This window comes from Hyaena hyaena, unplaced genomic scaffold (genome assembly GCF_003009895.1).
Source record: "Hyaena hyaena isolate Hyena2069 unplaced genomic scaffold, ASM300989v1 scaffold_67, whole genome shotgun sequence".
In the NCBI taxonomy this organism is placed as follows: Eukaryota; Metazoa; Chordata; class Mammalia; order Carnivora; family Hyaenidae; genus Hyaena; species Hyaena hyaena.
The window spans coordinates 2372698-2393475 of NW_024080699.1; the positions used below are offsets into that span (position 1 = coordinate 2372698).

The 20778-nt window shown below is 48.7% G+C and overlaps 1 protein-coding gene across 4 annotated transcripts in view; it reads right to left on the reverse strand.

Moving 5' to 3' along the window:
- TTC7B (tetratricopeptide repeat domain 7B) overlaps positions 1–20778 on the reverse strand; it is a 257345-nt gene that overhangs the window by 56977 nt on the left and 179590 nt on the right. For all 4 annotated transcript variants that reach the window (XM_039232491.1, XM_039232489.1, XM_039232493.1 and 1 more), the window contains 2 exons: positions 13049–13165; positions 6146–6243 (listed from right to left, as the gene is read on the reverse strand). In XM_039232491.1, the coding sequence (XP_039088422.1) occupies positions 6146–6243; positions 13049–13165 (215 nt within the window). The remainder of the gene's footprint in view (positions 1–6145; positions 6244–13048; positions 13166–20778) is intronic.

Here is a 20778-nt window from a genome sequence, read left to right on the forward strand (position 1 = left end):
AGGTGGGTTTGCTGTGTTACAGGAGTGGACAGGCCGGTGGGAATATATCATGCTATTCTAGAATGCGAAGATCCCATTTTAAGACCAAAACACTGGGCAACAGTCAGTGTGAAAAAACAACTTTTCTGGAAAAACTGAAGGTGGCAATTGCCTGGAGGCATTGTATTAGAGAAAATGTCTATTTTAAGAAGTGGATTAAAAACAACCTAAGCAGTTTATAAACAGTATCTTCATCTTGCGTTTCGTGAAGCTGGGATTGCAAAGTTCAGCACATAGAGTTGCTATGCAGATAAGTAAAGCCAGAGTGTTTCCTGGTCTAGGTGATTTATTTTAGAGGGGTAATGATAGCCTCATTTCTGCCCCCACTTTGTGTGCGTGTGTGTGTGTGTGTGTGTGTGTGTAACACAGCAGGTTTACCATCCCTAAAGATGAGCACATTAGAGGAGGCTGTTCTCTCTGACTGCTCCTCCCCTTAGGGGCTTTTGTTCTGCATATAACTGAGCATCTGGGACAAAGATGAGCTCTTATAAATCACGGATACAGAGATTAAATTTTCTGGCAGTGCTTTGGGCAAAGTGGACATTAAATCAATAAGTGAAAGGAAGCAAGCCTGGCCCCTTGTGGGGAGACCCACAGTTAGGTCCCATCGAAGGACCTTGCCAACCATTGCTTCATTTTGTTACAGGAATCTCTCTCTCTCTCTCTCTTTTTAAATGGACAGGTCCCCAAACACTGTAAAACAGACTTTCAAACTTCTGTATTACTTAAAAGCAGGATTAGATTAAAATACTGTCCAATTTCCCTACAGGGTTTCATGGGTTTTCACCCATACCCTACATTTTCCTTCCTTGCAAGTGGAAAACAATTTACAGCATTGCTTCCCAAGATGTGGCAACCCATTGGCTTTGGAATCCTGAGTGGGTGCTCTGTAAATCCAGATGCCTGGGCTCCGGCTCAGAACTACCGAGTCATAAACTCTCGGGATGGAGTTCGGGGGATCTGCAGTTTTTAAAGCTCTTCGTGTGCCTTTAATACATAGTAAAGTTTGAGAACCACAAATTTAAAGGGTATACGACCATTATCTTTAGGATATCACCTTGATCACTGCATGCTTGTTTGAATTGTTTCTAAATAGAAAATCAGAAATATACCGAAATAAGTTATTTGCAAAATGTTCTAATTTGCCTTTTAAAAAAAATAGCATTTTTATGCATTTACATGAACTCGGGGAAAGCACAGAAGTAACCAAGGACAGGACGTGATTGTCTGGGAAAAACTTCTGTTTACGCCGCTCAAAACAGGTTTCCTTTCCTTTTCAAAGAGGAGGCTGGAACTTGAGCACTAATGTCTCTTTCTGCCCCAAACAGCTTTTGGATTTTCAAATTAGCAAGATTTTCCCCTCAGATAAATTTGATGGGAGTTTCCTATCCAGCTTATCAGTTAGGAAGATTATCAGAAAATGAAACATCAGGCAAATGAAGCAGGTCTAACAAGAAAGGAAAAACCATAAAGCATGTTTACGCAGAGAGGGCTCCCGGCGGGGACCTGGGTCATTGAATGAATGAGCTGCAGGGGACCACACAAAGATGTCAGGTTTGGGAGAATGAAGATGAGGAGAAACAAACAGGTGGAGAGGAGATTCGGTTCTTGAAAGAGAAGAGGAGGAGGAGGAGGAATCTGACACTAAAAAAGTGAAAGAGAAAAAAAAAAGGATAAAGGCAAAAAAAAGCTTTAGAAACACAAAGGAAAAAATAAACTAGCTTTTCATATACTCACATAAGCTGCAAAGAAAATGAGGTCATGTAATAGACAATCATTCCTGTACTGGACAACAGAATACAAGTGCTTTTCGAAGAAAACAAATTTGTTTTCTCCCCCCTCCCCCCACTGGTTATTCAATTGTTCTGCAACCACACCACGGAATAAAAATAACTCAGATTTACCTGGGCACAGACTCAGCAGCATGATCCGCTGACAATGACACATCTTTAACCCACCATATCCAGGACGTTCTAGAGGAAACTGCTTTTCATTTGGAAGGGTGCAGTAGACCCTGGCTATTCCTAGATTTGTTTTTTAGGAGAAGCACTTATATAATAGGTTTACTTGAAAGGTTAGGTTTTCCTGGGTAGAGGTACTGAGGTAGGATGACATGTCTTAGTCCTGCAGAGTGCTAAGCTTTCTAGACTGGTCTGTGGTTGGGCGCCCAGGCTGGGGCACTGTGAAAAGGAAGCTGTTGCTGGCACCTTCGTGTCTCACAGCTGGAGACATACACAGTAAGGGGAGACCACCTCGGCTATGGTGAAAAATCTTCCCAGACACAATGGACCAAACTCTCAAGCTAAAAGAATGACTTTGCTTTGGACAGGTGTCCAGTAATATCTACCGATGATTAAAGATAAATCTCCTTACTCCACATCCTGTTTGGAAGGCAAAAGGAAGAAAAAATTTTTTTTCACCCTCTATTTAAGGAACTACCAACTTATTCCTAAGAAAAGACAATGATTCATAGCTTCAACGTTAAGGCTGTCACTCTATTTGATTCCTCTTTTTCCATGGCTGGGACCTATCAGAGGTGGGGGAGGGGGGGCCAGAGGTGACCGTGGAAGGGAAACCATGTTGTTTAGGGGGACTTTTCAGTTTGCCACAACCATTTAATGAACTCAATGCTCCCTCTCTTAGCCACAGTGGACTGGCCAATCCAAAGCTTCCAGACAAGAGTTCCCCTTATGTTATCCTACAGATGTTCACGTGGGTAATTTTGGAGGTAAAAAAAAAAAAACCAAACTGACTTAATTAACCACTTCCAAAATCAATAATGCTGAGCCTGCACCTTATAATGACCCAGATGTATAATAATAGCATTGTACTTATATTTTTAAAGAAGTTCTTATCTATTCGACATGTATACTGAAATTTTAGGACCCAAAATATGATGTCTGAGATGTGCCCTAAAATACTCTGTAGGAACTAAGTGTGGGACAGGAGAGGTGGATGGAGGAGGAATATTAGTTGCTGAAAGCTGGTGGTAGGTCTGTGGGGATTCATTATATTAGTATCTCTATTTTGGTTTGTTTGAAAGTTTTCCACAGAAGAAAAATATTTTCAAAAGGAGATACATTTTTTGTCTTGCCAACAAAACCAAGGAACCCCACAGGGTCTGTCTGCACACTGGCTGACGGAGAATGGACAGGGCCATGGCAGTGAACTTCACCATGGCTCTGGCCACATCCTTGCCGAAGCCAACGCCGTGGCTTTGCTCATGTCAGATGCCCGAGACCTTTAAATGAGGGCGTTTAGGAAAGGAGAGAAGACCGGGTGTTATATGGATGAGTACTATCAGCAAGATGTCACCTGCCAGGGCTGGGTTCTCTCAGATGGTCACTTTGTTTGGATTTGGGAGCTTTTCTACAGCGGGTAAGTTCCTTTTCTCTTTTTCTCTACAGCCCAGTTGCCTTCCTAAGTGAGCAGAGTGGCAGTGGATAGTCCCAACTTGCCAGCCTCCTCCCTCACCTGCACTGGAGACTGTGGCAAAGGGAAGGAGGAAGATGGCCGAGATCCCCACGGGGCGGTAAGTCTAGAGTGTGATGACAGTGCACCATGGGATGCTATGCTGTTGTAAAGAATGTGGCCATTCTGTATGATGGACACGGAGGGATCTTTAGGACAGGCCCTGAAGTGCAAGGTGCCAGGTGCTGCACAGCACATGCATAGAGTATGCTATTTTTCACATAGGGGACATGGAAGTGATCTCTCTGAGTATCTAAATGAAAAAAATACTCAAAGGGCAAACCAAAGCGTCAATAAAAATGGTTACCTTTGGGGAAAAAGAAGATAGAGGAGCAGGGATGGGAGCAAAAACTTCTCTACAGCACCTTCCGAACCAAATCCTAAAATCTGTGTGTTGTTCACAAGTTAGGTCATCCACACAGGTGTATGAACAAGGCTGAGCTGGCCCTCAGAAGGCCCCGCCTAAACACACACCCCCTCCCCCAAGCTATCTGCAGAAAACCGGGCTCCATTAAGCAAGATGGAGGCACCCTTTCCATTTTCAGGCGAGCCTACCTAAATTTCGTCTCTTTGCTTTCAGCTGTCATATCAGAATGTACTACCCTCATTCACAACCATGGGCAAGTGGCAAGGCCTCCTGAAGTGGCCTCCCATTCTTCTGGTTCCCTGGCCTTATGGGTAAGTAATTGGCAATGTGTAAGCCAACAGTCTGGGGCCCCGGGGGCCGGGCTGGGGAACAAAGTCTTATAGGGATTCATGCAAGAACTATCTTGTAGAAACACTACCACGACAACAGTAACAAAACGGCCAGTGGCCAGGCCTGGGAGGCTGTGCTCTTCTCTTGCTGTTCAAGGGCCCCTGTGCAGGCAGTCCAGCCTCCAACCACCTGGGCTCCCAGAGTGAGTGACTGAGCAGATGCAGAAATCCCGGCCTGAGCCACAGACACACCCCACCTGGACGCTACGGCATCTGAGGTCACACTCGAAGAGGGAGATTCTTGGGGTCTCTGGGGAGAATGTCCCACGGGGCAAAGGGGAGAACAAATAACAGGGTCTTTCTTATTTTCCACCACTCTCTGTATTTCATGCGATGTGGCATTCAGGCCTTGGGACTTCAGGGGAAATTAAGGTCCAGGCCAGCTGGAAGGAAAGGGGGTCTGCATTCAGTATGACTGTCCTCACAAGGTCGTGAGGAGGGGGCGGCGGGGAGAAGACCTGGGCAGCCGCAGCGGCTGTTCGAAGGCAGCCACATTGCTGCAGGTGCTGCCGTGAGCTTCCCCGCCTCCCCACTGCAGCCCAGCCTCACCTTGCAGTGGCCAGTCCGGATCTTTCCAGCAGCGAGGCCTTACACAGGGTCTCTGGGAGCACTTCTGTGCTATTCAAAGCCAGAGGCCCCCTCCAAGGACTGCTGATCATCAGGAGGGGGGCAGACAGGCGGTGGGGGGAGGGGAGAGTTTCTCTGTAGCTTTGTCTTCCGCATTTTGAGCACTGGCTGCCAGTGTAAACCACACAGATCTGCAATTCATGCTGCATCCAATACCCAACACTCTTTTGACCTAGGAGCCCTGGGGCCCTGGGGTCAGACTTCTAAAGCCGCCTTCAAATTTGGTAAAAGGAAGCCTAGCACAGGAATGCGGTTCGCAGGCAGCTGTGAGCGTGGGCCTGGGCGGGGAGCACATCTGGCTCTGGGAGGTGGTATTTCTTTCCATGCTGCCAGGGGCACGAACTTGCAGGCGGCGGCTGTGCGTACCTCAGGGCTGCTCCCTGCTTTCTCTGGAAAGGCTTGGTCAGGAGAAGGCCTGGGAGGCTCCTTCCGCGAAGCCAGCCCATAAATGAGCAGGCACACCCAGATGGAGATTAAGCCTCACAGAGGCCCTCTGAGGAGCAGGGGGAGAGAAAGGAGAAACAGCTTTCCAAGGATGCTGTGAAATGGTCTCCAAGGCTCAAAGCAGAGGGAATTTCTTTACATCCTCCAAACTGCCCCTGAACAATCAGTGTAACTATTAGCATGACTGTTTGGAGGCTTGGAAGTGACAGAGGTATATTTATTTCTCTGTTCCCCAGGCAGATGTGGAAACACACACGACGAGGTGTACCTATCTGCTCAGAGGCAGCTTGTGGCTGGCCTCCTCATGGGGACAGGGGATCAAAAGCTCGGAACCCACCTGTGTCCCTAAAGGGCCTTTTGGCCAGGGGTGGGGGTGGGGAGGGTGTTCCTATGTGCAACTGATTAAAAATCAATACCCAATTTCAGCAAGGTCTGAAACCTAAAGAGAGAGAGAGAGAGAGAGAAAGAGAGAAAGAGAGAGAGAGAGACGGAGACAGGAAAGCAGAGGGGAAGCTTCACGGGGATGGGAACGATCTAATTTTAGTTTTGAATTTTAGGCTTTGAGAACAAGGGGAAAAATAGAAAAGATTTCAAAGAGCTGTGCCGGGCAGGCACTAGTGCACCACTCACTGTGAACACACACTTGAAGAGACGCTGGAGAAAACGCGCCTCGATTCGAGTGTAACCTCGTTGCATGAGGAGTGTGTTTCCAGGCCCAGTTCCTGGCAGTGTCCACCCCACGCCCCTCGGGGCCAGGCCCCACGTGCCCGCGGACACCATGTTGTCCCCTCTGGTCTTGTATTCTCACCTGTCTCGGGATCGCTGAAGTCTGGCAAGGTAATTGTGTTAAGCTGTCGTCTGTCAGCAATGGTTCTATCTAAGAGGCTGCTCCCACGTCCAGAGTCACTGCAAAACACAGCTACAGAGGTCAGTCATTCGGAGGGGGGTGGGGGAAAGACAGAGATGTCACCACCACGGACCCCTGAGCGCCCTAACACAGCTTTTGGGCGTCTTTGATGTTCTTTAACACCCTCTCTGTGGACCACCGGGCATCCTGCTTCTGGCCAGGCCCGGCCTGGGATCGCTTCCCATGTTCACGGTCACAAACACAGGTAAACCACACCCACAGACCCTTGCTAAGTTTAGCCGCTTTTGTGTCATTATAAGATACTTGAAAGAAGACTTGAAGGCAGGGGCGCCATCCGCCTTAGAGCAGGGAACGGACTTGATTCGCATTCTGTGTTGCAAGTCTTGGAACTCCTCAAGCCCATAAACACACACCGTCTGCGAACTGCCTTCCCAATCAATGGTCTGTGCCTAAGCCCTCACTGCCCCGGAAGGTCGCCTGCCTGGGGCATTTCTAGGAGACCCTCATGCCTAGGGCCCTCTCCAGACCAAATCCATCAGCATTTCTGGTGCAGTCGATCTTTCTCCAAGCTCCGCTGAGGGTTCTGAAGCGTAGCTGAATCTGAGAACCGCTGGCCCCTACTTTTCCTTTCCAAGGGCAACCGCAGCCGGGGCCTCGTATGTGTCCCTATTTAACAGATGAGGAAAGGGGGTTGAGAGCTCATATGGCAGCTGCAGCCTGCTCCTACGGAACAGGCTTGGCACCACTGGTTGGCAAGTCACGTGGGAGACCCCACTGGGCTCCGGGTGGAAAGAAACACCGGTAGGGGACCTAAGTCCATACAGACTCTTGTTTTATTTTGTTCTAAGAAGCTTGTAACAATGACATCCTTTCTTTTTTCCCTCTTTCATGAGATTCCAACAAAGAAGTTCCAAAACGCAGCCCATCTTATCTCTTGAGGTTTGAGTCTAGATTTCTTTGAATCTATGTTGCTTGTTAATCTGGGGGCTCCGGGAGTGGTATTTTGTTGTTGTTGTTGTTAAGAAGTTCAAATTCTATAATAAAGGGACACAATTTCCTTCCTGTGTGCAGCTGTTGCTAAAAGTGATGCAAACATGATTTGCTATGAAACTTAATACGGTCCACAGGCTGCAATTTCCACGTCCAGTGAGCTAGTTAGAGAAATCCACAGGAAACAGACGGAAACTTGCCTCCGTACAGACTGTTTGTCAGCCTATACTTATTACATCACCGGCTACGTGATTTTTTGGAAACTGTTCTATTCATTATTCCCACAATGGAGAAATAATAGTCTCTGAGCAGAAGACAACACAAAAGTACATGCAAATGTTCATTAATCACATTATGGACTGAACAGTTCCAACACTGGTCTGCTCACGTATGTACTTTTAATATAAATATGACAGAAATATTACAAAGAGTTGTCTGAATATTGCAATGGCCCTTCACTTAGGAGCTTCTCAGAAGACATTATCTCAACACAGAGTGATTTTTTTTTTCCATCTCCTGGGGGATTCCAGGAGCCATGATAAGGTGCTGGCGTTGTGAAGGAAGGATTCGCCTGGGATTTTGGTGGACCAGATCTGAGGAAGTGGATCAGAAGCATTTGTTTTGGCCATGACCCTCCAGGCCTCGCATCTCACCAAGTTTCATAGCCCGGGTTGGCTGCCACGTGTGTTGCTGGGTCCTGGAAGCCGGCTGGGGGTGGGGGTCTGGGATTTTATCTTATACCTGGTCCCTAACAAGGAGGTCACTGTGGATCTACCTTCCCTGACGGATGAAGATAAGGATTGTCTTCCTATATACAGCCATGCAAGGCTGAACTGAGGTCATGTGGAAGAAGCATTCAGAAGATCTATAACTCTGAGGTATATTCCGTGCCTTGTTATGAATACACTTACCACGGACATGCAGCTGAGGTTAATACTCAGCTCATTTCTGAGGACCACTTATTCCTCACATTCTGGTGCGATGATAAGGGTGGGCAAGCTGATTTAAGGGCCTCCTACTCGAAATGCTAGAAACCGTAACTAAGACCCAAATCGTGACTTGTGAACCTTACCCACGGATTATGACCCAGGATCTACTTCCCCTCCACCAGCCGAGGAACTGGATGCAGTTACATCCCATAGTACACATTCCATAGTTCCTTTTGAAAACAGTACATAAACAACAATTCACTCTTCAAAATGGAGATGCTTTTGTTTCCACCCTGAATGTTGGGACTGAGAATTCGGCTGGTTGCTTTAAGCAATTGTTAGTTCTACACTTGTAGGGTGCAGAGTCTTAACCCATCAAGATTTGCCTTTACTATGAACCTGGAATGTGGAGGAAGGGGCCAAGGGAGGCCCTGGCCAACTCTTGGGTCTCTTTGACTCTCTCTGGCCAGTCTCTCTCACAAAAGCCTTCCTCTCTCCCTCTGGGACTCTGCTTGGGGTCTTCCCACCGACCACCCTCTCCCCCACTCACTACCCAGTTAGCAGTGCCCGGCACTTCAGGCTGCCGGGAGCACCTCTCAAGGAGGCAGGAAGAGAAGCGAAACCATTCCTGGTCGGTGGAGCTAGGAGACAGTTTAGGGAGAGGACAGTAGCAGGAGCTTCAGATCCAGGGCACATAAGCTACAGATCTCCACATAGGTAGACGCAAAGTATAGGTACTTCTGTTCCCTGCTTGGACTGAACATTTAGAGTGCACCCTAGTAGGGATGGTTAAAGGTATACTGGAAACTGGAAGCTTCCCTTGGAAACCCTTTCTACCTTCTTTAGTACACAGAGGTGGTCAGACACAGAGGCAAGCTGGCGGTGGGCTAGGAGTCAGAGCCCAGGGGTTCCTGTTGCAACCCAGCCTCTCACGCCCAGCTTCTAAACTAGCGCCTCGCACACGTAAGTGCTGGGTGTGAGAGAGGGGCCTGGGAGAGGACACGAGAGAGGGGCAGGTGGGGGAGGAGATGCCTGGTGTTCTCCAGGCCTCTTACGGCTGGGTAATAGGAATCAAGGTAAGTTCCCAATATCCCTGGCCCTCAATTCTCATCAGTAAAATGGGTACGATAGAACATGACATTTGCCGGGGCGCCTGGGTGGCTTAGTCGGTTGAGCGTCTGACTTTCGCTTAGGTCATGATCTCGCGGTTCGTGGGTTTGAGCCCCGCGTCGGGCTCTGTGCTGACTGCCAGCTCAGAGCCTGGAGCCTGTTTCAGAGTCTGTGTCTCCCTCTCTCTCTGACCCTCCCCTGCTCACGCTGTCTCTCTCTCTCTCCTAGAAATAAATAAAACATTAAAAAAAAAATTAAAAAAAAAAAAAAAGAACATGACATTTGCCTGTTTCACAGAGCCTGCTTTGTAAACAGAGAAGCTTCACCAAAATGCTGGTGACAATTAATCTCACGGTTTATGAGATTGAGCCCCATGTTGGGGCTGTGCTGATAGCGTCGGGGCCTGCTTGGAATTCTCTGTCTCCCTCTCTCTCTCTGCCTTTTCCCTGCTCATGTGCACTCTCTCTCATGTGTGTGTGCTCTCTCAAAATAAATAAATAAACATTATAGAAAAAATAAAAATAAAGGAAAAGAAGTTGGTTGCTGACTGAAGTTGGTGCAGGGAGCCTTGATGTTAGACAGACTGGGGCTTGAATCAGGGCCTCTCCTGTGTATTTGATTGGGAAAATGGAGGCAAGCTATTCAGCCTTGTTTCTCTTCTATAAAGTGGAGAGAACAGTTGTGATCATGCAGGGCTAACGTGGGGACTGAAGGTAAGGCACAAGTGGGTGGCCTAGCACAGTGATGGCCCAGGGAAGGGTCAGTCAGTTCGATGAGGCTGCTGGGACCTTCGAAAGGGAGGTGGGGCGGGGGGGGAGGCTGCTCACAAGCCACACTGTTATGAGTGGTGTGGTGGAGTCAATATATGCAAGGACAGGAAGGGCTTGCTGCTTTACTGGGAGAGAGGAGACAAAACATGAGACAGATTTCTCTCCTAAATGCACGTAAAACTGCAGACCCAGCGAATAGACCCAGGCTTCTGAGATGACACACACCTTTGCCAAACGAACACTCGAGAGAATGCCGCCCACCATGCTGCTCACAGCAAGAGACGCATTCTCAGGCTGCTGGTGGAGCGCCCTTTGCAAGTTGTCTGGGGCTTGCCTCAGCGACCAGCTCACTGTGATTTTCCTTTGAGCAGAAATAAAGACGGAGCGAGTTGCAGAGAACACGAAGGCAGGTCTAGTCTCCGTGTGGCCTGTCACTGCTCATACCTTCCTCTGTGCCTCATCGCCTCCCGGGCTCTGGAGGCCGTGCCAGCCCTGGGATGGAGCCGGGATGGAGCTGGGAGGGGGTGGGGGACAGCGGGAAGCCCTGGCAGGTTGAGCACACTCAGAAATAAGGGTGCTCCGAGTCTGGAAGTCAGTGTGGACCTTCTCTGGGTACAAACCAGCCACTTCCCAAGATGCTTTCTGCTGTTTTTCTTTTCTTTTCTTTTTTCTTCCTTTCCTTCCCTTCCCTTCCCTTTCCTTTTTCCTTTCCTTTCCTTTAAAGAGGGATGCTTCTCATGCATTTGTTCATGGAATTCTCACCTCTTCTGAAACCCTGTGTCACCTGATCATAGACTGAAGGCTCTTGGACCCAGAGCTGCCTTTTTCTGGAGAACCAGGAAGTATGTGGCCCCTTGTCAAGACACAGCCCTCTCCTCTTTACGCTTTAGTCTATTGCCAGGGTCACGTCTTAGCCTGCCACATTGGGGAAGACGTCTACGTTTGCGCAATGGTAAGGCCTACAGGAGAAGAATTTATTTATATCCCAAAGAAAATAAAGTTAAAAAAAACAATCAGGAAGCTCCTTAATAAGGGGCTGCTCAATTAGCACCCCCGCCCCTCCACCACGGTTCTCTGAGTAGCAGGAGAGCTCCGAACTGATGGGTCCTCCCCCACCCACCCCCACAGCCCATCCAGACTCTGCGTCCGGAGCCGGGGTCCCTCCCTGCTCTGGCCCCAAAGGAGCCTTCAGGAAACGGAGGAAGTATGGACACGGCCCAGGCATTTGCTTAAGTATTTTTAAAAAGCTTTCCAATTCTGCTATTTTTTTCTCCTCACATTCAATATTCTTGGTTGCTAAGTGGGAGGAAATGTGGGGAGGTGGGAGAGGTGTGGAGAACGGAGGGAAAATTGGCAACATGAATGCTGAGGGGTATATTTTCTCCTTTCTGAAGGGGGTGCAGGCAAAGGAATGCTCCGGCGGAAGCAGCCAGCCTGGGTGGTGGCTCCTGTTCACTGGGCTTGTGGCAAAGACTTCCCCAAATCCTGCTACTTCTGGTGGGCCAGGAGTGGGGGGCTTTTTGGGAACATAAGATGGGCATTTTCTATTTCTGCTTACAGACTCAGAAGAGTAGAATTTTTTTTTTTAAATTAAAATGATCTTTATTTTCAGAACGCGTCCACAAAAGGGATGAGGCCAGTTTCACGATTATCTTCTCACTGAGGGGAAGATGGGGCGCGGCGCAGTCACGTGCCACCGGCTATGGACGTGAAGGGGATTCCTGTCTAGTTGTTGCGATGACTCTGGTGATGCAAGGGTCGCCTGGCCGCCCACTGGGCGTAGGACTGGATGGCGGGCTGGCTGGTCAGGGTGAGCACCCTCCCTCCTGGCTGCACTGGCCCCCCGGCCCGTGGTCACAAGTCTTTCTAAGGTCAGATCACAAACATGCATCCGATAATGGGCCCGATTTTGAATATAGTTTTTGAACAGCAGAAACTTTGGTCAAACAAAATCCCACGCAGAACGCTACCTGCGCTCTGCTGCCTCCCTGGCGCCTGTCCCACCAGCGCTGCAGGCCAGTGGGGGGACTGTGCTGGGCAAGGGACACATTTACGGCACATTTATCATGTGAGTTGACATTTTTAGGCTCCTGACTTCTAAGAGCTGAGTGTGGGCTGTCCGTACATCTTGCTATGAGCTTGAAAAATGTCCTGAGTGTCTGAGCAGTTGTCTGAATTCACTTGAATTATTAGGTCCCTTTACATTAAATGACTTCCTTTGTAAGGCAGGACACAATTAGTAATCTAAGCGCACTCCGGGAAGAATTGTTTGAGACTTGAAATGGGCATAGCAGGTTACCGGGTGTCTTTCAGTGGTGAGCTGGGGGTTGGCTGGTGGGCCTTTCCCCGATTATCCGCCTCTGTGAGGCAGAGGGACCCTGTAAAGAAGGTGCCCCCCCGACCATATATTTCACTCTTCTATAGGATCCTGTCTTTGCATGTCCTTGCAAATTCATTTCAGCATATCTATTGTTCAAATTCTCTGAGCCAGCCTTAACAACTCACTGGTTTGCTCGTTAACGAGGCACATAAAATCTTTGGTATGTGCTTATTTCGTATTTGTTTCAGTCATGATTTTAACTGTTTGAAAATCATGGTTTATCAGGCCAACAGCGACTTCTACTTTCCTTAGTAGGACATGACTTATGATCTATGGAGGCCTTTTAGATATTACTGTGGGAGCCCCATCTGGAGGATAGAATTGACTAGCCTACCCATACATTGCCCGAAAGATGATAAGACTTGTCATACAAGTTAACTGAAGGCTGGTTGAGAGGACTCTGCTAAAGGTCAACTGCGAACAGGGCTGAGTACGTCACTGTGGTGGCAGCAGTAAAAGAAGTCCGAGGTGTGGGGGCCTCATCAGCCACCAGGAGAAAATCCCCTTGAAAAGGGACTGTGTGTGGCTCTGCTGCTCCCGGTGGCTGGAGGCGCACACGGGGAGGCAGGGCGAATGCCCGCCTGCTAAATGCCCATCGGAGACGGCACCAAGGGGCAGGGGCCCATGCAAACAGCACGCAAAGCAGGCCCCGCTAGCCTCTTACCTGGGGTTGGTTAGGTTGTAGCAGGATTTCCATATCTGCAGCATGTGCTTACACGTGAGGAGCGCTTCGTCTGGGCCCCGGCACAGCGACTCCACCTTCACTTTGGAAAACAGTAGTCTGTACAGGGGAGACAAAGGGAGAAAACCACACAGCTCAAGCCAGAGTCCCCGCCAGAAACCAAACACTGTGGGCTGGTCTAGACCCGGAAGCTATGGTGCTCCTATGCTCACCACTATACCACCAACGCTATGGTGCTCATTCTAGAAAGTGGTATCCAAAGGCTTGATCCCAGGCACCAAGGGACCAAGGCTCCTTGGTGCAGACCAAGGATTCTGGAACTCCCAGTTCAACATAGGGCTTTGTATACTGAAGGCAAATGCAGGCACACCAAACAAGACCATTTGTGATCAGGTTAAAAGCATCAGAGTGGTTGGGAGTGCCTGGGTGGCTCAGTCAGTTGAGCATCTGACTTTGGCTCAGATCATGACCTCACAGTTCACGAGCTCCAGCCCTATGTCAGGTTCTGTCCTGACAGCTCAGAGCCTGGAAACTGCTAAGGATTTTGTATCTTCCTCTCTCTCTGCCCCTCCCCCACTCATACTCTCTCTCTCAAAGATAAATAAACATTAAAAATATTTTTTAAGAAGCATCAGAGTGGCTAATTTTATTAAGAACACACGGATTTTATTGAGTGACTTTTTTTTTAATGTTTATTTATTTATTTTGAGAGAGGGAGGGAGAGCAGAAAGAAAGGGAGAGAGGGAATCTCAGGCAGGCTCCTTGCTGACAGCACAGAGCCTGATGCAGAGCTCAAACTCACAAACTGTGGAATCACGACCTAAGCTGAAATCAAGAGTGAGATGCTTAACTGACTGAGCCACCCACATGTCCCAGGAGCAAGTTTTACACAAAGCTCTTTATTAAGAGCTTTTAAAAACAAAACCAATTTATTTGCAAAGCTTCAAAAAGTCATTAAAAGGGAATCTTGATTTATTTACAAAATTACACAGGAGATGGGACTCAGTTGATATAGGCATCTACAAATAACCTTCCACAATGATCCTCACATGTGATGGATAAATCTCTTAAGCTTCTAAGAGCCTGAACTGCAGGCACATAGAGAAGGGGGCGTCTGGCACATGTCCTGTCCTCGGATCCTCTCAGTCCTGCTATTTATGGGCCAGGACTTCACCAACTCGATCCGTAACCACCAACTACCTCTTCCCTATTTTTGTTACCACCAATGGCATCACCCTCTGTCCAGACCTTTTTTTTTTTTTTAAAGTTTTTTTATTTATTTTTGAGAGAGAGAGAGAGACAGAGTGAGCAGGGGAGGGTCAGAGAGAGAGGGAGATACAGAATCTGAAACAGGCTCCAGGCTCTGAGCTGGCTGTCAGCACAGAGCCCGACGCGGGGCTCGAACCCACGAACCGTNTCTGTGTCTGGCCTTGTCATAGGTAAACACAGCAGCCATCCAGAAGTCTTATGTAAGTTGTAGGAGGAAGGATTGTTCTATGTAGTAAGTCCTTTCCCAAAAACAAGTTGGAGACATCTTGACCATTGCTATTTGCCAGGAGCATAGAACTCAGGGAAAATTCAACACTGCCAGGGGTCAACTCAGAAACACACTTTTTGAAGCGTTTTATTTATTTCTGAGAGAGAGAGAGACAGAGACAGAGAGACAGAGCGAGAGAGAGATACAGAATCTGAAACAGGCTCCAGGCTCTGAGCTGGCTGTCAGCACAGAGCCCGACGCGGGGCTCGAACCCACGAACCGTGAGATCATGGCCTGACCTGAAGTAGGACGCTTAACTGACTGAGCCATCCAGGCACCCCTGTCCAGACCTACTGAGAGCTAAGCTTCAACCCTTCTCTCTTCTCAGCCCCTCGGCTATCCCATTTCCAAATTCTACGTATGCCTTTCTGAAGACATCGGCTCCCCTGGGCCCGGAGCCCATCAGTACTATCCTTGTGAAGGCCCCAACATTTGCATTCCCAGCTGGAGAAACTACCGTGATGTCTTATTGCTGGTAATAATAAGTCAAAACTCCTTACTGAGTCCTCAAAGGTACCCTGCCCACCGGCTACTCCTGTTTCAACACCCACCCCATTCTGGGTCACATGTCCCTCTGGACCCTTTACTCCTACCAAAGACCAGGTTTCTGTCCTAACTGTATGAATGCCGTGTCCTCAGCCTTCATCTGTATGAATGAATCTGCTGCCCTCCCCCATTCTTCCTAAATTCTAAACCCAGCCGACACCCCTCCTCAACAAACAAGTCCACAAGTGCATCTCTGTCTTCCCTGTCGCATCAGCTGCTGTTTATTGTCAATGAAAACACAAAGAAGAGGAGGAGGGGCTCCTGTTTATTTAAGGGTCTCCTCTGGGCCACGCCCCGTGTTTGGCGCGTCAAACAATGTCAAGGTCATTGTAACGATTCTCCCCCAGGTGGTGGTTATCTCCGCACTAGAAAAGAGCAGCGCCCCTCACTTCCGGACTGCCTAGGATTGTGCTTGGAGGCCAGTGGGCCTTAAATACGCCTTTGCTCACTGACTGCTTTCTATACAAACCACAGGTTACAAAATACGTTTCCAGTGATTTAAGGTAGACATGTAGGAGAATTCTTCCACCACGAATGACATAATGGCCTCATTTGGAGGCACTTTTGGGGAAGAATGTCTCCTTTTCCTCAGTGGGAGATGGAACGAGGGTGGTCCGAATGCATTACTGCCCAAGCTCCAGAAGGGGTTAGGCAAATGGAACCTCCCTCCAAATGGAACACAGGATGCCCGAGGGGGTGCTGGAGGCTCTCAGATGGGTCAGGGCTACAGCTTCCTGGAGCCTGGATGTGCAGACGCCTGGGATGATGGCGACGGGCCAGATGATGATGGGGACGCACTCCCTGATCCACGGGCAGGTGGGCATAAGGGTGAGGCCAGACGTGAGGACAGGGCAGGGCATCTGCTCAAAACATCTAGGAAGTGGAGGTTCCCAGAGGCCTTTCCAGGACTGCCCACAAGGAAGGGCGGCCACTCAGGGCATTTCTGAGGAGCCAGGAGTCAACTCCTGCCCACGTCTCCACTAGTCCACATAGTGGTGGGAGTTTCTTCCCACCAGAATCTCCCACCAACCTTGGGTCAGCCGGGGATGTGTTATGGGGTGGGGAGACGCCACCCAAGGGTCACCTCGCACACCTGCAGTGACCCATTCAGAGGCCAGAAACCCCCAACCCCCGGGTCTGGTTGCCAAGCCGTTTTGGCCAAGGGAGACCCCACCTAGGACCACAGTGATGTTCTCTGAGAGGCACACCGAGCTCAGGTGCCCCCGGGAGGGCAGCGAGGTAGGTGGTGGGGAGGGTTTCCCTGCACACAGTGGTGGTGTGGCTCCCATTGTCCACGATTCCTTTCACTGTATCCGAAGTACAACATGCCGGAGCTTGTCTCTAAGCTTCAAGTTGGGGGAACGGCTCCACGCAAAGCCTCTTGGCTGGAAAAAGAACTTCTAATTAACATGAAATAACAGCTTTCAAACACTTGACTCAGGATATGGAGTTGAAAAGGTGTGGGCTGGATTTAAGAGAACCAGACAGGAGGAACAATGGGGGAACCGGCTGAGCACAAATGATGGGAAAGGCACCTGGAAGGGAGGCTGGAGGAACAGCATGAGAGAGACACTGGCAGAAAGAAGGAGCTGGAAAACACAAGCAGGGGAGCAGAAGCAAAGCCTTGCAGCTGCTGTCAGGTGCCTCCACTACGCTGGGCAGAACGCCCTGATGAGCCCGACTCCGGGATATTCCCTCGATGAGCATGTAAAAGCAGGAGACAGAGACGTGGCCTCCAGGAGACTGCTCCTTCTCACCGCTTCCAAACCTCAGATTGTCTGCAAGCAGAGACTAATGCCGAAGACAGGACGGGGATGCTTGTCAGCATACTGGCCAAACCCTGCTCACACATTTCAAGACTGTTCGAGAACACCTGGCTGGAGGGATACAACATTAGCCCAGAGAGGTGGGGAAGGCACACAATGATTAGCATTAGTGTGGTGCAGCTGATGTCCAAAGATGTTATAGATTCCACCTACTGAGGACACTCTGAGGACAAAACAGGAAGTCGTGGAAAAGCCTGGGACAAGCCAGCGCTGAGTACATCCCAGCATGTGGAACTGTCAACCCGTCAGAACACGCAGAGGGGACTTCAGGCTGGGATTGTCTGCCGGCCACACCAGCCAAGTCCGACCTGGAGCGGAGGAAGATGCTTCTCTTAGTAAGAAGTTAGGTGCTGGGAAAGTGGTCTATTCCTATGTCCTACGCCTGGCTCAAAGGTCATCGCCTAATTGAAACCATTTTGGTTCACAGTCACTGAAACAGGAAATGAATAAAAGACAGAAGAAGCTTGCCAGTATATGACTCTGACTACATTCCTGATAGCCCAGATCTAGCATGTCACACAATGCTGTTCCTGACCTGGCTCCTGTCCAAATGCTTGGCCTTGGTCTGCTCACTGCTTCCCCCATTCTGGCCATGATCAACTTCCTCCACATCACTCTTCTTCATGACCCAGGGCCTTTGCACATGCTATTCCTTCTGTCTGCAATGCTTTTTCCATCCACGTCTGCTTTTTAAAGCATCTACTTATCTTTCAAGATTCAGGTCAAACAGCCACTCCCTCCTTCCCCCATTGCCCAGTGAAGCCAACCTTAAGGAATAGGAGCTAAAGCTCCCCAAAGGGAAATGCAGTTCCAGAGAAGACATGAGCACTCAGCTGTGGGATAATAAACTACAAGCCAGGAAACTTCTGCTTTCAAGACAAGCGAAAGAGTAACAATAATAGCTTTAAATATTTCATTTAAATTTAAATATTTAATCACTGATTCTTACACTAACCCTGCAAATCAGGTTGAGAGTTAAGTAATTTGCCCAAGTTCGCCCTGCTGGTCACTGGTGGAATTGGAGCATAAACCCGGATCCATCCAACTCCAAAGCACTGAACGAGAAACACTGGAGAGTGACTGAAAATGCTCTCATCACGCTCCCGACATTAATGAAGATAGGCAGCATTTTCTAATCCATGGCCAAGTATGTGGAACCCTATATAATGTGCAAAGATCTGTGTCACTGTGTGCAATGGAAAGTGGTATAAAATATAGTCCCCTGCCCTCAAAGAACTTACAATCCAATCAGAAGAAAAGAACTGGCCATGAATCGGAGGCAGGCTTCCTGGTTTAGGGACAGATTACGGCCCGGGAACTTGAACGTGGCCGCGGGAAGATGGGGGTTGAGCTGCGGGGGGACTCTTCCCAGGATGCCTCATACGTGCTTCTTTAAAAAATGATCACATTTGTCTGTGCTTCTTGTGATTTGCCTCCTTCACGCCAAAGTCCAGTGCATATAAAATTCTAGTCATCTGAAAGACTCAGTTACTCAAGGTTTTACTTTCCACTGAACCTAACAGACATAATATTTTACCCTATTTTTGGAAATTTTTAAGACTCCCAAGATACCTCTTGAAATAACACCTGTGTTTGGCTTAGTGCAGGATTTAGAAAGAAGATATAATCCCCTGTGAAGCTTGGGGGCACGTGGCACTGTGACTTTTCCTGGGGTACTTTAGGGAAGGTATCAAAGTGGTGTTTTATCAGGGCCAGGTTTAATGTCTAATGGTCATCCTCGGGAGGACTTTCCTGACTCCCTGGAAACTGCCCCCAACCACTAGACCCTCGCCTCTAGTGGACCATTCCAGCTTAACTTTGTCCTGTCTGCCCCCACTCCCAGGAGTCCCAGACCTCAGATGCTCCTCTTGGGGTCACGGTAGACCCTCACAACTCCCATCTACGCTCAGGGTGTTGCATCTGCTGGCCTGGAAGTCCCCTCTCTCTGGGGTGAAAGTCCTCTCCCACTCCCAACTGTGAAAATCCCACTGTCTGACACCATGCATGACCCCCAGCCTCAGGCACCTTACACATACAAAATATTTTTTGTAATCTGTTAATTCATCCATATTTGTACAGCTGACCACCTATATGTCAATGTACTTGATAACGAATTCAAGTTTGTTTATCCTTTAGTCAGTCATTTAAAAAATATTTTTATTTATTTTTAAAAATTTTATTTGAGAGAGACAGAGACAGTGCAAGCGGGGAAGGAGCAAAGAGAGAGAATCCCAAGCAGGCTTCACGCCGCCAGCACAGAGCCCCATGTGGGGCTTGAACTCACGAAACTGTGAGAACATGACCTGAGGTGAAACCAAAAGTCAGACGCTTAAGTGACTGAGCACCCCCAGCCCCTTGTCAGTCATTTTCAAAGTGCCTATGACGCCCCTAAGGCTACAAAGGGGAATAAGACACGGAATGTTCCCTCACGGTCTAGTGTTACGTACATACACATGGTATGTGAAGAACAGATATACGGACAAAGTTCTGCGGGAGCACAAACGGAAGAACACTTTGCCTGGGGCTTATGGAAAACCACAAAGAAGTGGGACCCTTGCAGGGGACGCTGGGGAAGGGCCTTCTAGGCAGGCAGACGGACAACCTCTCAAGTGTAGGCATGGTGTCTGGAATCTGGGATATAAGGCCAGGGCCCAAGGTAAAGGGGTAGGTATTTCTAAATTCTGGAATCTAGTATGCATTACAAAACTCTCCAGTGAAGAACTCTCAAAGAAAGTAAATGAGTAAAGTTTAGAGAAATACTAAATTAATAATTCCCTCCAACCTTATTTGGCAGGATAAAAAATGCACTCATTAAGTGCATCAGGGAGGAAACATGCATATTAATATACAAAAACCCACACTAATTAGCCGATCTGTAAATGCGGTATTCAAGGCAGCTGACTCAGAATAAAAATCACGGGAACCTTGAACATTTGGTATTTTGTGCTGGTCTGTGTTTGAATGCTCTGGGGCCCAGCACGCTCTTTGTTTATCTGCTGAGTGTAGGCAGGGATGTGAAACAGCTGTGAAGAAAAGCACATGGTATCTGCCCAAGTGGCGCAATGGCCATGGGGGCCTCAACTACCGTCCCCGTCCCTCACTTCCAGGGAATCTGATCCGAGAGCTGAAGTCAGGCTGCCTGCCAAACACCTGAAAGAAAGTGAGAATCTGTCACCAGGGGTAGAGGAGAGAGGGGGAAGGGGGTACAATGTATGTTGAAATTAAATTTTAAATTGAGAAAATGGGTTGGCAGCCCCAGATGAGAATGGCAAGAGGAATCAAAAGAGATGTGCCAAAAGTATGTGGTGACTGGGGGAAGAAAGATGGAAATCTGAAGCCAGATGAGTCAGCTGGGAACGAAGTCTGAAAGGATCGAGGAGGGAGCCCAATGCTGATCAGGCAGAGGGATGTCATGAAATAAATCTAACCAACCCCTCGGAGGGGAATGAGAGGTTTCTTCCAGGCTCCGATGTGGCTTTCAAGGAGGAAATCTAATTCACTTCATTGTCACCAATATTTCTGGTCTTGGAGCCTCTCCTGGCTGGGCTTCCATAGAGGTCCATCTCAGAAGGCCTGAGCCTGGGCTGACTCACTATCACTGAAAATCAAGACCCTGGTGGGCCTGTGAGCTGCCTGGCCTGACGTGGTTCAACAGGGCCCCTTCCTCACTGGGGGATGGGGCGGGGGGGGGGGAATGATGGGTTTACAGCGGTGCGGGCCCCGGATCCAAGCCCTCAAACCGTTCCTGAGGGTTCTCTGACAACAGCTGGAAGGGATGGGTGGTAAGAAACCAGTTCATGTGA